The following is an 18823-nucleotide window of genomic DNA, read 5'->3' as shown; positions in this document are numbered from 1 at the left end:
TTTCAAAAACGCCAGATCTCGGAGATGGGGGCACCGATTTAAACGAAATTTCGTATGCCACCTTATAATACCCCAAAAACACGAAATTGGTATAACATTTTGGGGTCAAATAACCTGGGCGGACGCCCAATCCCAAAAACCACTCGAACGGAAATTTTTACCGATTAGGACAAAATGGATATTAAATGAAAGGCACTTAAAAGTAGTGTACGAACTTTACATCAAAATATCACACTAATTGTCGAGGGGGTCCTCCACCCCCAAAAACACCACACAACAGGGCACTTTTATCGCTTTGTGCAATATGGGTATCAAATGAATGGTATGGGTGCACCGATTTAAACGAAATTTTGTGTGCCACCTTATGATATCTCAAAAACATGAAATTGGTATAAAATTTTGGGGTCAAATAATCTGGGCCCCATCCCAAAACCAACGCGAACGAACATTTTTACCGATTAGGACAATATGGGTATCAAATGTAAGGTATTCAAGAGTAGAGTGCGAACTTGGCATAAAAATATCACACTAATTGTCGGGGGGTCCTCCACCCCCAAAAACACCAGACGAAAGGGCACTTCTAACGTTTTGTGCAATATGGGTATCAAATGAAAGGTATTTAAAAGTAGAGCATAAATATGACATAGAAATGTATTCCTTTGTGTCTGAGGGTCCTCCCCAATCCCCAAAATCCCCAGCAGGACTTATTAATCGATTGGGACATTATGGGACTGAAATGAAAGGCATTTGGGAGTTAAAAACGAATATGGTATTAAAAATTGGGTCCAAGTACTTAGTGGGCCTCCCCAGGACCAAAACCGCCCACAAGTAAAGCCCAAAATCAAAAGTGAACCGATCGGACAATATGGGGCTCAAACGAAAGGTATTTTGAAGTAGAATATGAATAAGATATTTAAAATTGGGTACAAGTACCTAGCGAGCCGTCCCAAGACCAAAACCACCCAAAAGTATCTCCAAAATCAAAGTGGACCGATCCGGACAATATAGTACTCAAATGAATGGCTTTCGGAAGTAGGATACGAATATGATGTCAAAAAGGACCCCAAGAAAGGCATTCGATAGTGGAGTATGAAAATGATATTAAAAATTAGATTCAAGTATATAGGGAGCCGAACCAAGCCCAAAAACTCTGAAACTCAAAGTAGACCGATCGGGACAATATGGAATGAAAGGTATTCGGGAGTAGAATACGAATATGATGTCGAAATCCAAGTACTTAGGTCGCCGTCTCAGGCCAAATACCGCATCAAAAGTACGGCCTAAAATCAAAAGACCGACAGGGATCATATGGGACTCCAATGAAAGGTAATCGAGAGTAGAGTACGAATAGGATCATCGAATATTAAAAATTGGGTTATTCGATGCGTATTGGGTGTATTGGAATTAAAAATAATATATAAAGGCCAGAAGAGAATAGAACAGCAATAAATGGTCTTTGTTAGTAGAGTTCACTTTTTACCCTCGATAGACACAGAAGAACCCGCGGATTTAAAAAAATTTGGCATCCCCAGTGGAAGCTTGAACTAAGATAATCAATACAACAAATTAATTAGTGTGGATCCAAATCCAAACTCCTAGCCCTGAATATCTTGATAGCCACATTCAAAATGCTTGACATTATGGATCTCAAACAAAATCGTGTTCTAGCACGATGCTAAACTCCTTTCAAACCGGCCATGTTTGCCTACTAAGGCAAGAAATAATGGGTATTTGATAGTAGAAAACGAATTTGATATCCAGTTTTGAGGCTAAGATTTCGGGAGTCTTCTCACCCCATAAACTCCCCCCTAAACCAATGGTAATTGGGGCTTAAATAAAAGAAATTGAAGAGTTGAAAACGATGCTGATATTTTTACAGGACTAAGTGCGTGGATGGTCGCCCCACCCTACATACCCCTCAAACTGGATATATTTGAGAATTATGGCGAAAAGAGGCTCAAATCTGATATCTGTTTTATGGCTAAGTGTTTCGGGAAGGCCTCACCTAATAAACTCCCCCTAAACCACACATATATACCGACTTTAGCAATATGAAGCTCAAATGTGGTTTTAGGGAGTAGAGTATGACTCTGATATCCACTTTCGGAGCATAGGGTTTGGCTACTTCAATTCATCACCATACCCAAGAGAATGAAGTAAGGTATCCTTATTTAGGGTGGGATATTCAGAGGGGGCCGCTCCACTTCTAAAGCCCGCCAAATGGAAATATACATCAATAATGACAATATGGGGTTTAAACGAAAGGTATTTGAGAATAGAGCACGAATCTGATATTTAGGGTCCACCTCACCCCCAAAAAATACCACCATACCGGACATATTTACCGACCAAAGCAAAATAAAGCTCAAATTAAAGGTATTTGGAAGTAGAGCAGCAATACGATATCCAAGGCCACACCAGCACCCCAAACAAGAATTTTTTCCTGACCGTGCCAGTATAGAGCTCAGATAAAATAAGAGAGAGAAAGAAGGCGCAGCGGAGCGGGCCCTGTCCAGCTAGTATATACAAAAACATTAATTTGTGTCTGTAAGTTTTTTAGTTCCGTATAGACTCAAAAACGGCTAAACCGATTTTCTTGAAATTGTCACAGATTGTGTAGGTTAGTCCGGAAGAAATAATAGGCCATATAATTTTCTGCTATTGGAAGGGGGCAGCCCCTCTTCCTTGCACCAAAAGCACCACCCAAAGATAAAAGTTAACTGATAGGGACAATAAGTGCAGCTAGGGCTTAGTGCATGTAGTCTATTATTTACAAATGAAAGTATTTATTTGTACCATATAGGTTCAAAATTTTCACAGATGATAGAATTTGACCCCCGATGAGAATAAGGTACTCCACATTGTTGTTGTTGTTGAAGCCACAATTCCATGTGGAGGTGGCGATCCTCCTCAAGCTCCTGTAGATGAGCAAGTTCGTTCCGGTCCAAAGGACCAATCGCCGTGGGAACAGGGTGGCCATTGGTTATTTAAAGGCGCCAATAACGGAGCATCAAGGCACTCAGTATTTGTGCAAGAGGCGGTGCCGCCCGGCCTCTCACTGAGACTCTCCGCTCGATACCACGGATTGTCCGCGACTGGCGTTGCAGCTACTCCGTATGAAGCATTCCACTATCCGCAACCTGTGGACGCTCGCAGCTAAGCTTCTCGTGAAAGCAATGAAAACCACACAGGTGGAACCTCAATGTTCCAGCCTGTATGGTACTCACAGCCGGGACTTCATATTGTGATATCCGAATGCGGGACGACTCTCCCCTTTACAAATTTAAAAAAGGCAGATCTTGGAGTTGGACATTTTGTATAGCTATTTATGGTTACCCAAAAGCTTAAAACTTTGGGATCAAATAACCAAGGGAAACGCCCCACACAAAAACCCTGCCAAACGGACGTGTTCACCGGTTGAGCCAAAATGGGTATCAAATGAAAGGTATTTAAGAGTAGAATATGAACTTGATATAAAATTTTGACCCAAAGTGTCTGAGGGCGCGACCCACCCCCAAAAAGCCGCCTATAAATAACATGCTTACCGATTGGGGCAATATGGGTATCAAAAGAAAGGAGGCCCTCAGGTGTTTTGGGGCCACCCCAACTACCAAAACCCCCAACCGGCCATATTTACAGATAAGACAATATGAGCATTAAATAATAGATATTTGAACGTAAGGCATAACTCTTATATACAATATTTGGTTCAAGACTTTCTTGGGGCCGCTGCACCTCCAAAAACTCCCCAAAACGGGTATATGGTATGTCCATTTGAGTGTCCCAAAAAAAAAGTTTTGCTTTGTTTTTATCTCAATAGGTAAAAAACGAAATATTATGGCGATCGTTTAACGATAACCTGTGCCGCAACGACGCACAGTGGAAGAACATCGTAAAAAACTAGTAAAAAATATGCCGTGTGAGAACGGGTAGAGATATTCATTTGAGCGGAATACTTAATGTACAAACCATATCTCCACCTACCCATGGTTTCTGGATAAGAACCACTTCAAATCCTCCTGCTATCAGAAGGACCTTTAGTGCCGCCGAAGCGGCCTTACAATGGTAACGATTTATCTGCAGAAACCTTCTTCTATGTCCGCCAGTAGTTCATCCTCACAAGATTCGTTCGATCTTCTCATGATGAATTCTTTTACGCATCCAGGGACAGTTAAGAAACCGGTGTGGACGATTCCTTCTTAGATGCTTCACTTGCTGATGTCGAAGTACCTTCGAGTTCCGTCCTTCCCTGCTGGTGCACTCCTTGAGCCCAACCAAACCGAGTCCAGTCTCGATGCCTTCCTCTTCTGCTTCGATCGTTGCAGGAATTTTTAGTCTCCTGCAAGCCGCCAGTCTTTATAGATGTGGTCGATAGTTCATCGGACAAGTGTATGACAACAACTGCTGAGTAGTCTCCTGATTCCCCAACTCCTACAGGTCTTCAGTTTCAACTTGTTGAAACTTTTTGAAACTTTTTGAGGTCTGAGGTACATATATCGAAAGATCATCTTAGAATTTAATGGCGATCAAGAAAATATATAAATTGAAGCGCCAGCAACGGATATTTCGATGTTTTTTGGAAAGACAAAATAAAAAATCACCATGCATTGGTGTGGGTTTACTTTATCCTCCATGACCTCATGCAATGAAAATTAAAAGGGCTATACTTAACAAAATTAAGACTAAATATTTCGATGCGTTGCAAAAATAATGAAAAAATTAATGTATCCCTCTCCCCATGTGGGGGAAATAAAAGAGGAAGAAAATTATAGTACCACTCCTATGCGGTGCGTAAGCTCCCAAGTTGTCGTTGTTGTAACGATGACATGGCTACGGGCATTCAAGTATAAATAATACCGTTTCAATTTTGAATTTACAGCTTTATGTTGTAATAAAAAGTTTGACCTTGAAAAGGACGTATGACCTTGACCATAAAATATACATTATTACTATTACCCAAAATTGTGAAAGTTTAGTTAATTTGAGTGTGAGTATAAATTTTGCTACAACGGAGGTTTTGATTACCAAAAAGGAATTCTGGACATGTGCGGATCGAGCACAGAAAACTTTAAAGGCCTTATTCACAGAAATTAATGTAGATTTGAAAAAGATTTATTTGACACATTTCCTTTAGAGAACTGACAAATAAACCTATTTTAAGGCTTCATAAAGTTTTGTGAATAAGGCCGTAAGACTTTTCAACAAAAAAGCTAAAGCTTCGAAATTTCCATTTCATAATTACACAGAATCACTTCCAAGGATAAAAAACGATAACTGCAGGATAGCATGTGTCATATGAAGAGTAAAAAATGCACTTCCAAGTCATAATAGACTAAAGATAAATCGATCTCTTCATACAACTTCAATAGCTACAAAAATTGTATCAATGTCCTGACAGGCATTTAGATTTATTTCGTTGTTAGAAAACTAAAAATTAAAAAAATATATATTTTTGCACATTATCCTTGACACAGTCTTACCAGCATATACCTGCATTGCCATGGACCACATAAGGTGCAGCCCCCACAAAATCGAATTACACAGATAAAAACTAAGCACATGTTTCGGGGTAACAAAGAAAAAATTCTTAAAATTATTGTAATTATTTGCATTTTCCCTGGCTTAATGAATAGCAACAAAAACTAGTTTCTATTTTGTTCTCTCTGGCTGACCGAAGACAGCCATCACTGGGGGCAACTGTAACAAACACCAAAAAACACACAAAACGCTCAACAAACCAAATTCCAAAATGCACTTGTTACCCTCGCCTATGGTGGCGGCCAACACCAATATTGACGTCGTCGATCTTGTTTTTGAACCATATTCAAGGTTAGCACAACAACAAAAAATTTTTGTTGGACCAACAATAACCAAAAGTCCACACTACAATGCTTAGTTTAAGAAGAAAAAGCAAAAAAAAACAAATAACAGCAGGCTAAGAGCCATTTTCTAATGGTTTACAAATCGAGAGCAATCTTATGGTGTTTTGTATGAAATAAAAATTTATCACACCGAGATACTGCAAACTGCTAAAAAAAACATTCTTAAGAAAAATTGCCAAGACGAAAAATTGAGTATGTGTCAACACATTTGGCGGTCAAATGCAATTGAATTGAACTCTAGTCATATATAAAAACACAACAGTGACGAAAAAAAATAAAAGAAAAACCGATGGTTTCAACCGTGTGATTTTAAAACCGGGTGGTTTCAAAACCGGGTAGTTTCAAAACCGGGTGGTTTCAAAACCGGGTGGTTTCAAAACCGGGTGGTTTCAAAACCGGGTGGTTTCAAAACCGGGTGGTTTCAAAACCGGGTGGTTTCAAAACCGGGTGATTTCAAAACCGGGTGGTTTCAAAACCGGGTGGTTTTAAAACCGGGTGATCTTAGAAACGGATGATCTGAAAATCGGGTGATCATAATCGATACACCACATATGGCTCAAATACTTGCGATAGGGGTGCCTGCCGGTTCAAAGGCTAGGAAGTCCTAGAAAGAAGCCTTACAAATATCCATTTCATAACAAACTTCTCACATATCAATGAGTGCTGACCGATTAAATTTTTAGCTCAATAATAAGGGACCTGGTTTTTATAGCCGAGTCCGAACGGCGTGGGGAGAAGTTTTTACATGGCTTCTATGATTGACATAGAACCTTACAAATGTCGTCATCATTATTAGGAGGGGAAACTACAGCTGAAAAAATGTTTTTAATGTTCTCACCAGGATTCGAATCAGGAGTTCAGCGTCACAGGCGGACATGCTAACCTCTGCGCTTTGGTGGCCTCCTCTGCTACCTAGACGTTTAATTTCAGCCCCAGAGGAATGCTGAGTGTCGTGTCACGAGTTAGTCACGTGATTCGTAAGCGAGATCCAAACGCAATCACGTGACTGTGGCTGAAAAAAATCTTCGTGCGAAGGCGTACGTGAGAGCTCACGACAACAATCACAACTCTCGAGAAATATTACGGGGAACTTACGAGAAAAATAACGAAGTACATCCGAGTAAAATCACAACTCACGAGAAATGTCGCGGGTTATGGGAAAAACCACGACTAACGGGAAAAATCATAACTCCCATGAAAATCACGACTCACGTGAAAACTTCGAATTCACGAGAAAATATACGACTCACAAGGAAATCATAATTCACGAGAAACTCTCGAGAAAAATCAGGGATAATAGGAAAAACCGCGAGTCAGAAGAGAAATCACAGGTGATGGGAATAATCACGGCTAACGGGAAAACTCACGAAACGCGAGAAAATCACGACTCACGCATCGACTTACGAGAAAATATACGACTCACAAGGAAATCATGACTCACGAGGAACTTACGAGAAAAATCACGGACAATGGAAAAAAAAACACCGACTAGCGAAAAAAAATCAAGGGTCATGGGAAAAACTACAACTCACGAGCAAATCAGAACTCACATGAAAACATTGACTTACGAAAAAATAAACAACTCACAAGGAAATCACGGCTCAAGTGAGTTTTTCGCGAGTCGTTTATAAATAAAGTTAATTTCTTGTGAGGGTAAGTGAACCCTAGGGCAGAGGCTAGCATGGAGGCCTATAACTCTGATAGCCTGGATTCGAATACTGGCAAGAATATCGGAAAAAATTTTTCGGAATCCTCCTTTGCTTTTAATCCCTCATCTGACGGGTTGATACTTACGGCAGAGTATGCTTCATTCTTGGCTTTACTAAATTTCCCATAAACATTCCACCAAGAAACTGAGGAAACTTGTCTCATGTCAATGAGTGCGGTCCGATTAACGTTTAAGCTCAATACTAAGGGGCCTCCTTTTTATGCCGAGTCCGAACGGCGTGCTGCATAGCGACACCACTTGGTAGAGAAGTTGTAATATGGCAGGATACCTTACAAATGTAGCCCTTATAACCAACTCTAAAATATGCTGATGTTCACGCTGGGATTTGAATCCAGGCGTTCGGCGCCATAGGTGGACATATTAACCTTTGCGCTACGGTGGCCTCCGGAATTATTGACTTTTATAACCTTTTAACACTCCCGGCTGTATCACACGAATGTGTGGTACCAATTTGTATTTGGAGGTTTTCAAACACATATCAACAGTCACCAACAAGTGACTCAACAATCAATGCGGCAGTCCTCAGGGATGACTGACCACAACCACAAGGCAACAGAAACCAACGAGGGGCCAAACTTCGCAGCATCAACATGGGCAATATAGCTGCCATCTCAAGCGCAGCCCAAATTCACTCTGTAGCACCAGTATATCAATATCTCATCATCTTCACTCTACTCCACCAAGTATCGTTCTTCCCTTATAAAAACTTCAAGGAAAATGTTGGCCAACCTTGCAACAGTCGTCTCCACACCATCAATGTGGGCAACATAGCTGCCAGTCGTCTCCACACCATCAATATGGGCAACATAGCTGCTAGACCATTTTAAGCGCATCCCAAAATCACTCTGTAACACCAGCTTAGCAACATATCGTCATCTCCACTCAATCCACCAAGTCTTTTTTGTTTCTCTTATCAAAAAATTCCAGAAAAAAGATGACCAACTTTGCAACAGTCGTCTCGTCCTTAAGGGTCCTACTGAAATTCCACGTCGCCTTGCTAATACCCATCGCTCCTTAATCTCTAATGTATGCATAGTACGAGCTTTCTGTCAGTACATGTCCTCAGGTCGGATATGTCCTCATATCACAGTCGCACAAATCAGTCTCGAACAAGTTCCTCGATAAAGAAAAGAGTTAAAGGGGTAATGTTTCGTCAGTAAGAAAGCAGACTAAAGCCGAAAGTTTGCGCGCTCCGTACGAACGTCGCGTCACGAATAAATTCGCAAGTCATCTGACCATTGTTACTGTTCGTCCATCTGGTTTTTCAGCTTTCATTAACACGAACCTCCCAGCATGGGAAAACTATGAACACCACACGCGCTGGAACTTTGAGATGTGTGATGTTCATTGTTACCACGAGAAGTTTAGCTTCGAGCTACCGGGCACAGCTCGGTCCACAGGTTGAGGATAGTGGAATGGTCCATACGGAGTAACTGCTAATGCAGTCGTGGACAGTTAACGGTATCGATCGAGCGGAGAGTTTCAGGAGCGGCCGGGCGGGACCGAGTCGTGATTAATACTGAGTGCCTATGATGCTCGATATGGCAAAGCGAGTTTTTAGTGCCTTTAAATAACCAATGGCCATTATGTTCCCGCTGCGATCTGTCGTTTGGAACGTAACTGGCTATAGGAGCTAGACGAGGATCGCCACCTCTACATAAGACATATGGCTACAACAACAACAAAGGTCCACCTGACGCTGCCAGATCAAAAGAAGTGAGACAATCCTCGAGCACTTATAAATTTCTCTATATTACTTTGTATTGAACTTCCACGTGCGGACATGCCAAGCAAAACTGGTAATACATCTGTCGAAACAATTATACAGTCAGGCAAGCAAGCCTGCATAGCCGCCCTCTGACATGAGAGAATCTCTTTCCTTTCCAGAACGGTCCATAAGCTGTGCAAGCAACAAATGCAAATTAGACGGTGAACATTCCATTCGGAAACAGGGGCAAACTTCCCGCATATAAATGAGTGCTGTCCGATTCAAGTTCAAGCTCAATGATAAGGGACCTAATTTTTAGAGCCGAGCACGAACGGAGTGCCGCAGAACGGCACCTCCTTGGAGAAAAGTTTTTACATGGCATAGTACTTCTTATTAGGGATTATCCACGCTTAATATTTTTTCCGATGTTCTATCCAGGATTCAAACTCAGGCGTTCAGCGTCATAGACGGACATGCTTAGCCCTCCACAACGGTGGCCTCCGGTGGTCAATAAATAAGCCAACACACGTGGAACGTACGACTAAGACACCTATCACTTCTCAGAACACGCTTAACCATTCCGGCTATTCCAATCATCTTTTTTATACCACAACCATTGGTTAGGGGGAATATTAACGCTTGCAACACATCGAATCATCCATTTCAGACCCTTCTCGATCGTCGTTAAATTCTAAGACGATTTAATATTGATCGTGTGTCTGTTTGTTCGTCCGTCTGGGGTCATCTAGCTACAGCCTTTAAAAGTTGAGATATTGAACTGAACACAACGGGCCAAATCGGACCATATTTGGATATAAAGGGTGATTTTTTTGAGGTTAGGATTTTCATGCATTAGTATTTGACAGATCACGTGGGATTTCAGACATGGTGTCAAAGAGAAAGATGCTCAGTATGCTTTGACATTTCATCATGAATAGACTTACTAACGAGCAACGCTTGCAAATCATTGAATTTTATTACCAAAATCAGTGTTCGGTTCGAAATGTGTTCATTCACCGTAACGTTGCGTCCAACAGTATCTTTGAAAAAATACGGTCCAATGATTCCACCAGCGTACAAACCACACCAAACAGTGCATTTTTCGGGATGCATGGGCAGTTCTTGAACGGCTTCTGGTTGCTCTTCACTCCAAATGCGGCAATTTTGCTTATTTACGTAGCCATTCAACCAGAAATGAGCCTCATCGCTGAACGGTGAATGAACACATTTCGAACCGAACACTGATTTTGGTAATAAAATTCAATGATTTGCAAGCGTTGCTCGTTAGTAAGTCTATTCATGATGAAATGTCAAAGCATACTGAGCATCTTTCTCTTTGACACCATGTCTGAAATCCCACGTGATCTGTCAAATACTAATGCATGAAAATCCTAACCTCAAAAAAATCATCCTTTAGCTGTCACATATATCGATTTGCCCATTTAGGGCCTAAATCCTATAACTGCTGTATTTATTATCCGATTTCGTTAAAATTTGAAACAGTGAATTGTTTTAAGCCTCGCGTCATCCAATCTGAATATGGTCCAGGTCGGACTATATTTAGATATAACTACTTTATAGACCGATCTACCGATTAATGATCTAAAGCCCATAAAAGCTTTATTTATTACCCGATTTCATTGAACTTTGAAAAGGTGAGTTGCTTTAAACCTCCCGACCCAAATATAACTCAGATCGGACGACGACATAGAGTTTAATTCTCGTAAAAGACACATTTATACCCGATTTCGCTAAAACTTAAGACAGTGAGTTGGAATAGACCCCTCGTTATTTGAACCGGGTGTGGTCCACATCGGGCCGCATTTGGACGTAGCTATCATATAGACCGATATTCCGATCCGGTCTTAGCCTATAAAACCCACATTTTTCACCCAATTTCGCTAAAATATAAAACAGTAAGTTGGACTTGGCCTCCTGTTATTGGAACTGGAAATGGTACACATCGAACAATATTTGGACATAGCTGTCATATAGACCGATATTTCGAATTAGGGTCGTAACCCAGCAGAATCTATTATCCGATTCCACTGGAATTAGAAACAGTGAATTGACTTAAGCCTCACGTAATTCTATGGTCCTGATTGGACCATATTTGGATATAGGCCGATCGATCGATTTAGGGTCTAAAGCCCATAACTGCTGTATGGATTGACCGATTTCGCAGAAAATTTGGAACATTGAGTTAAATTAAGCCTCCCATCATCCGACCTGAATGTGGTTCACATCGGACCATATTTGGTGATAGCTGCCATATAGACAGATCTGCACATAAAAGCAGCATGGCTTACCCAATTTCGCTGAAATTTTAAACAATAAGTTGTTATAAGCCTCTCGTCATCCGACAAGATGAGCGGATTAATTGCCCGAGTTCGCTGAAACTGTGGCTAGTATAAGAGTTCTCGGCATCAAAATCAAACAGATGCAGACCAGCCCATATTTGGATATAACTATATATTAGGTTGCCCAAAAAGTAATTGCGGATTTTCTAAAAGAAAGTAAATGCCTTTTTTTATAAAGCTTAGAATGAACTTTAATCAAATATACTTTTTTTACACTTTTTTTCTAAAGCAAGCTAAAAGTAACAGCTGATAACTAACAGAAGAAAGAATGCAATTTCAGAGTCACAAGCTGTGAAAAAATTTGTCAACGCCCACTATATGAAAAATCCGCAATTACTTTTGAGCAACCCAATATTTGGTTTTGGAGTTGTAATAAAATAGGATGATAGATACGAATATATGCATGGTGATGGGTACTAAAAATTCGGCAAGGCCGAACTTAACACCCTTTTACTTGTTTTTCTTCCTCCGATTCCAATGGATCGGGAAACCCATTCTCTCTGAAACAGTAATTTTACGAATGCTACGTTCCGCCAGGGTGGGTAGACGATTTCGTGACAGTATGCCCTTGAGCAATCTAGTCATGGTTTTGTCCTCCGCGATGTTAACTCCAACATGGCCGCTCCATTCGCGCTCCTGGTCGTTCAGGGGTTCCTAGGGTGAACAGCTTGAGTACCCAAATACGGATTTTGTGAAATTTCCCATGGAGTGGGCAAAGGTTTGACATTACTCCGATTTGTGGGCGATTTGCATGATATTTACAACAGTGCAATATTTTAGTCATTCATGCGGAATATGATGCAGGTAGGATCATATTTGAATATAGTTGCTATATAGACTGATCTTCCGATTAAAGATCTTGCCATATAGGCTGATATACTAGCCATAGTATACCAGTCATCTATCGGAGGCCACCTTAGCGCAGAGTTTAGCATGTCCGCCTTTGACGCTGAATGCATGGGTTCGAGTCCTGGCGAAAACATCAGAAAAATGTTTTCAGCGGTGTTTTTCCCCATCTAATGCTGGCAACATTTGTGGGGTACTATGCCATGTAAAAACTTTTCTCTAAAGAGGTGTCGCACTACGGCATGCCGTTTGAACTCGGCTATATAAAGGAGGCCCTTTATCATTCAGCTCAAACTTGAATCGGACTGCACTCATTGATGTGTGGAAATTAGCCTCAGTTCTTTAGTGGAATGTCAATGGGCATCATTTGTATTTTGTATCGGACCAATTAAACCATTTTGTCTTACACCGAATAATACACTTAATCATTAATGCTACATAATACCCCTAATATTTTCTGTTCCAATATTTGTTTTTTTTTTGTTCAATCTCATTGTTAATTGTTTTGGGTGCGTATGGGCAGCATGATTCTAATAACTTTTGATTTTAAATGCATTTTTCATATATTTCTTGTTCTCATGCTGCAATGCCAAGAATCCAACTAACCATTGAGCCAACTAACCATGTGTTCGTTCGTTTTTTTTTGTATTATTTATGGTGTGGCGTTGCCAATTGCCGCCATTGACAATACAAATCATAAATTGTCAATTAAATGCAGGCGATTGCTCATTGGTGTTTTCAGATATGCTGTTGCTGCCCACGACCACACGACACAGAGGCATTTCGACTTTTATGCAAAGTGACATTTCAATATTGTCAATTTAGTTATGCTTTGTTTAAGAAAACACAACAAAAACAATGACATTATGACCATAACTATGCACATAACAATTAATTAAGCATATCATTTGAATTTATTAATAAAAAGTTCAAAATTGATAAGATTTTCAAAAAACAAAAACATAACGTCATTTTATGAATGAGTGACTTGAAAAAAAATCGTCATCTCACAGAAGAAGTTGTATTAATTGAATTGGTGAGAAGTATAACAAGTCTTACAACTTATTTAAGGTAAAAAATATAGTTTAGGTTAAAGCGATCTCCCGATTACCACTTATGAAGCCTTGTTGTCTACTGACTTTCTTTGAACTACTTTGTAGCTCCATGCAATATGGTGTGGATTATCAACAAGTTGGCTTTGTCCGACTTTAGTCTCTACCTGCTTGTTTTATACGTGGTGTAAGAAGTTTTAATATGAAGTGTTGCCAATTAAACCATTTATTGACATTATAAAATATTTCGTGTCTTAAGTCTTTCGTTTAATGAAGTCGAACGACATATCTTATATCGGGTTGCCCAAAAAGTAATTGCGGATTTTTCATATAGTCGGCGTTGACAAATTTTTTCACAGTTTGTGACTCTGTAATTGCATTCTTTCTTCTGTCAGTTATCAGCTGTTACTTTTAGCTTGCTTTAGAAAAAAAGTGTAAAAAAGTATATTTGATTAAAGTTCATTCTAAGTTTTATTAAAAATGCATTTACTTTCTTTTAAAAAATCCGCAATTACTTTTTGGGCAACCCAATGTATAAAAATCAATTTGTGTTTGTTTGTAGGGTTTTTTGTTAGTATGTTTGTGTGTTCCTTATAGACTCAGAAACGGCTGAACTAATTTTCTTGAAATTTTCAAGAAAATGGTGAAAATAGGGTACTACATTTTTTTAAATCTGAAGGGGGGGCGGACCCTCCCCCTTACCATAATTTTCAGAAACGCCAGATCTCCGAGATGGGTGGTGCGATTTAAGAAATTTTGTGTGCTCCCATATAGTATCATAAAAATAAAAATTTGGTATCCAAATTTCGGATGGGGTGCCAAGGGGGGCGCCCCACCCAAAAACCTACCAAACATATATTTAGACCAATCACGTCAATATGGGACTCAAATGAAAGGTATTTAGGATAAGAAAACGTATCTGATATCCAATTGTCGGACCAAGTGCTAGGGGGAACACCCCAAGCCCTAAAACACCCCTAAATCGGACATATTTACCAACCATGTCAATATGGGACTCAAATGAAAGGTATTTGCGAGTAGAATACAAATCTGATATCCAAATGTGGGACCACGTTTCTGGGGGTCCACCCCTTCTTCAAAACACCCCCCAAATAGGACTTATTTACTGACCATGGGAATATGGGGCTTAAATAAAAGGCATTTGAATGCAGAATACGAATCTGATATGCAAATATGGGAGCAAGTGTTTTGGGGGCCGCCTCTCACCAAAAATATCCCCCAAAGGGGACAAATTTACGACCATAGCAATATGGGGCTCAAATGGAAGGACTTTGGGAGTAAAGCACGACTTTGATATCAATATGTGGGAAAAGTATCTATGGGGTCACGCCACCCCCACAACACCACCCAAATAGTAAGTATTTTCTGACTATTGCAATATGAGGCTCAAATAAGAGGGTTTTTAAAGTGGAACACAAATACGATATATATTTTCAAGGCCAACTCACTGAGTGGCCGCCCATCCTTCAAAGCACCCCCTAAGCCGTTAATTTTTGCCGACTATGGAAATATGGGGCTCAAATTAAAGGTTTGTGGGAGTAGACCACGTATCTGATATCAACATTAGGGGCCAACTGTGTAGCGGACGTCCCACCACCATAACAACCCCCAAATAGGACGTATTTCCTCACCAAGACAATTTGGCTCCTAAAGAGAGTGGAGCTAAATATTCATAGCTTTTAGGGCCAATACCCCAAACCGGACATATTTGCTGACTTTTGCAATTAGGAGTTTGAATGAGATTAGAAAACGAATTTGATATCCAATTTTGAGGGCAATGGCAATATGGGGTTAAAATAAATGATATATAGATATATGAGAATAGAGCACGTTGCTGATATATTTTCCGGCTTAAGTGTTTGGGGGACCACCCCAATCCCCAAAACACCCCTTAATCGGGCATATTTACCGACCATGTCAATGTGAAGCTTAAATGAAAGGTATTGGGGGGTAGAGCAAGAATTGATACCCATTTTCGGGACAATTTTTCTGGGGGTCTACCCCTTTCCCAAAATATCCCACAAACAGCAATTTTTTACTGACCGTCGCAATATGGGACTCTAATAAAGGTATTTGGGAGTAGAATACGAATTTGATATCTAAATGTAGGACCATGTATTTAGGGCATCACCCCCTTCCCAAAACACCCCCAAAGGGCAAAAATTTTTCGACCATGCCAATATGTGGCTCAAATGAAAGGTATTTGAGATTAGAAAACGAATTTGATAACCTATTTTGGGGCCATGTGTTTGGGGGACGCCTCATCCTGCAAACTCCTCTTAAGCCAATGGCAATATGGGGTTTAAATAAATGGTATTTGGGAGAAGATCACGATGCCGATATTTTATCAGGGCCAAGTATCTGGGGGACCACCTCTCCCCCGAAAACACCACTAAATCAATAATTATGAGTAGACGGGCTGAAATTAAGTATTTTAAGAATGAAGTACACCTTACATCCAAACTTAAATTCGTAGACCAATAGAGATCATATGGGATTCAGATAAAGGCACTTATATTGTTAAACTCTTAGTCAAGTTATTATGGTATTTCACTAAAAGATCTTCGAAAATAAATATTCCAAGGAAACTTTTGTTCCATATAAAGTAAAAGAAGGCGCAGCGGAGCGGGCCCGGGTCAGCTAGTTATTTTATATATTTGAATATTTTTTTCCAAACACTAGCTTAACATTTCTTTCTAAGCATTTCAATAATTTACCATTTGTGTTTTTTTTTTTTAATAACTTTCAGCATTCACATTCCAGTGATAAAATCGGTGAAGTTTACCAGGATGAAGAAAATATGGCAGCTATTTTAATGCGTCGCCATGAGATCACCGGTGATTTAATAATGGTAAGTAATTACAATGATGTCAAACAGTGCATAAATGTAAACATTTGAGTGAAGAAAAAAAAAACGCCAAGATACTGCTGCTATTATATGATAATTATTGTAAAAGCATAAAATAAGCGTACGTACTGAAAAGCAAAACTACAGCAACTGAAAAACCTAACAAATGACCTTGAAAGGCCAGCCACAATTACTCAAAATTAATTGTATACACATACATACATACGAATGTAAACCCTATTCGTACTTACAAAACAACAACGCATGCATACATTAGTGTGAGAAGTTAAAAAGTAAGCAAACAATTGCAACTAAACACAAAGACTGTGACATATTTTCCATTTACATTACAACGAAGGCAGAGCGAGTTATTACCAATTGGGTTAGAAAATAAGAAATATGTTTTTTTCATAATTTTACAAAAAATAGTTAGAAAATTGAAGTTTACTAAAGGAAGTTATTTTGGACCACTCCACAGCGATGCCAAATAGGTCTAAATCGGATTATATATGGATACAGTTCATCTACAGTCGTGCTTGTAAAGGGTGATTTTTTTGAGGTTAGGATTTTCATGCATTAGTATTTGACAGATCACGTGGGATTTCAGACATGGTGTCAAAGAGAAAGATGCTCAGTATGCTTTGACATTTCATCATGAATAGACTTACTAACGAGCAACGCTTGCAAATCATTGAATTTTATTACCAAAATCAGTGTTCGGTTCGAAATGTGTTCATTCACCGTAACGTTGCGTCCAACAGCATCTTTGAAAAAATACGGTCCAATGATTCCACCAGCGTACAAACCACACCAAACAGTGCATTTTTCGGGATGCATGGGCAGTTCTTGAACGGCTTCTGGTTGCTCTTCACTCCAAATGCGGCAATTTTGCTTATTTACGTAGCCATTCAACCAGAAATGAGCCTCATCGCTGAACAAAATTTGTCAAAATTTGAACACATTTCGAACCAAACACTGATTTTGGTAATAAAATTCAATGATTTGCAAGCGTTGCTCGTTAGTAAGTCTATTCATGATGAAATGTCAAAGCATACTGAGCATCTTTCTCTTTGACACCATGTCTGAAATCCCACGTGATCTGTCAAATACTAATGCATGAAAATCCTAACCTCAAAAAAATCACCCTTTAGTAGAGCTGGCAAAATATCGATAGCACTATCTGTTTTTTTTTCTCTGTCTGGATATCGATTGATATTTTGCCTATCGATACTATCGGCAAAGCTAAATTTTTTCGCAAAATTTAACAAAAATAAGCGATCCGACACTGAGTGTATCCTATGAGACACATTGCGCCTATAGAGGGCGCTATTTTCATCCGATGGGCTTAGATTTTTGTAAAATGACTCCAACTGATATAGCTTCTTTATAAATCGATCTCTTGATTTTTACTTCTCATTTTCGTTTGAAATATAGGTGATGGGAAATTATCGATACTATCGATATTTATTATTAAAAATATCGAAAATATCGAATGTTGTGAACATTGATAGCTTGCCAGCTCTAGTTTTTAGTCCGAAATATGTCGCAATAACTGTTTTGTATACCCACCACCATAGGACATATACATTTTGTCATTCCATTTGCAGAAATATCAGTATTTGACCATGAAAGAATATAAAGATACAAATCAATTTTGTAAAGACAACACAATTGATGATACTACAGCCTATAAAGGTAGAGCTGACAAAATATCGATGGTACTATCGTTTTATATATATTTTTCCTATCGATACTATCGGCAAAGTTAAATTTTTCTGCAAAAATAAGCGATTCGACACTGAATGTATCCTATATAGGTACATTGCGCCTATAGATGGCGCTACTTTCATCCGATTGGGTTCACATTTTGTATAATGATTTGTATCTTGACTTCCAACTGATTTTATTAAATTTGATTTTATTCGTTCTGGGGATTGATATTGCCTTAATATGTAAAAAATGGATCTCCTGACTTTTACATCATTTTCATTTGAGATATAAGTGATGGGAAAATTGACGATAGTATCGATACTATCGATATTTTTTATTAAAAAATATTGAAAAATTCGAATGTTGCGATTGTTGATAGTTTGCTTGCTCTATTAAAAGGCCATATCGGATGAAATGTATATAGAGAGCTATATTTGGACCGATTTGTAAGAAAACATTGCAGAACGATTGTTTACTATGTCCATTTCAGCTGAAATAGCATGAAAGACCTATATATACAATAGAGCTCCGTGACTGACAGACAGACTGATTGACTGACTGACTGATTGAATGATCAATGCCCAGCCCAAACGGCTAAAGCTAGAACCATGAAACTTGGCACGAATGTGGGTCTTGGGTCGTAGGCCCATGATTAGACGGGATTTTG

At 39.3% G+C, this 18823-nt stretch overlaps 1 protein-coding gene across 1 annotated transcript in view; it reads left to right on the top strand.

Moving 5' to 3' along the window:
- Positions 1 to 18823, top strand: part of LOC106080863 (A disintegrin and metalloproteinase with thrombospondin motifs like) — a 323287-nt gene that overhangs the window by 115485 nt on the left and 188979 nt on the right. The window contains exon 3 of the mRNA XM_059368892.1: positions 16348 to 16449. Coding sequence (XP_059224875.1) covers positions 16348 to 16449 — 102 coding nt within the window. The remainder of the gene's footprint in view (positions 1 to 16347; positions 16450 to 18823) is intronic.

This window comes from Stomoxys calcitrans, chromosome 5 (genome assembly GCF_963082655.1).
Source record: "Stomoxys calcitrans chromosome 5, idStoCalc2.1, whole genome shotgun sequence".
Lineage (NCBI taxonomy): Eukaryota > Metazoa > Arthropoda > Insecta > Diptera > Muscidae > Stomoxys > Stomoxys calcitrans.
The sequence above is the reverse complement of the archived record's forward strand: the minus strand, read 5'-3'. Positions and strand labels throughout refer to the sequence as shown.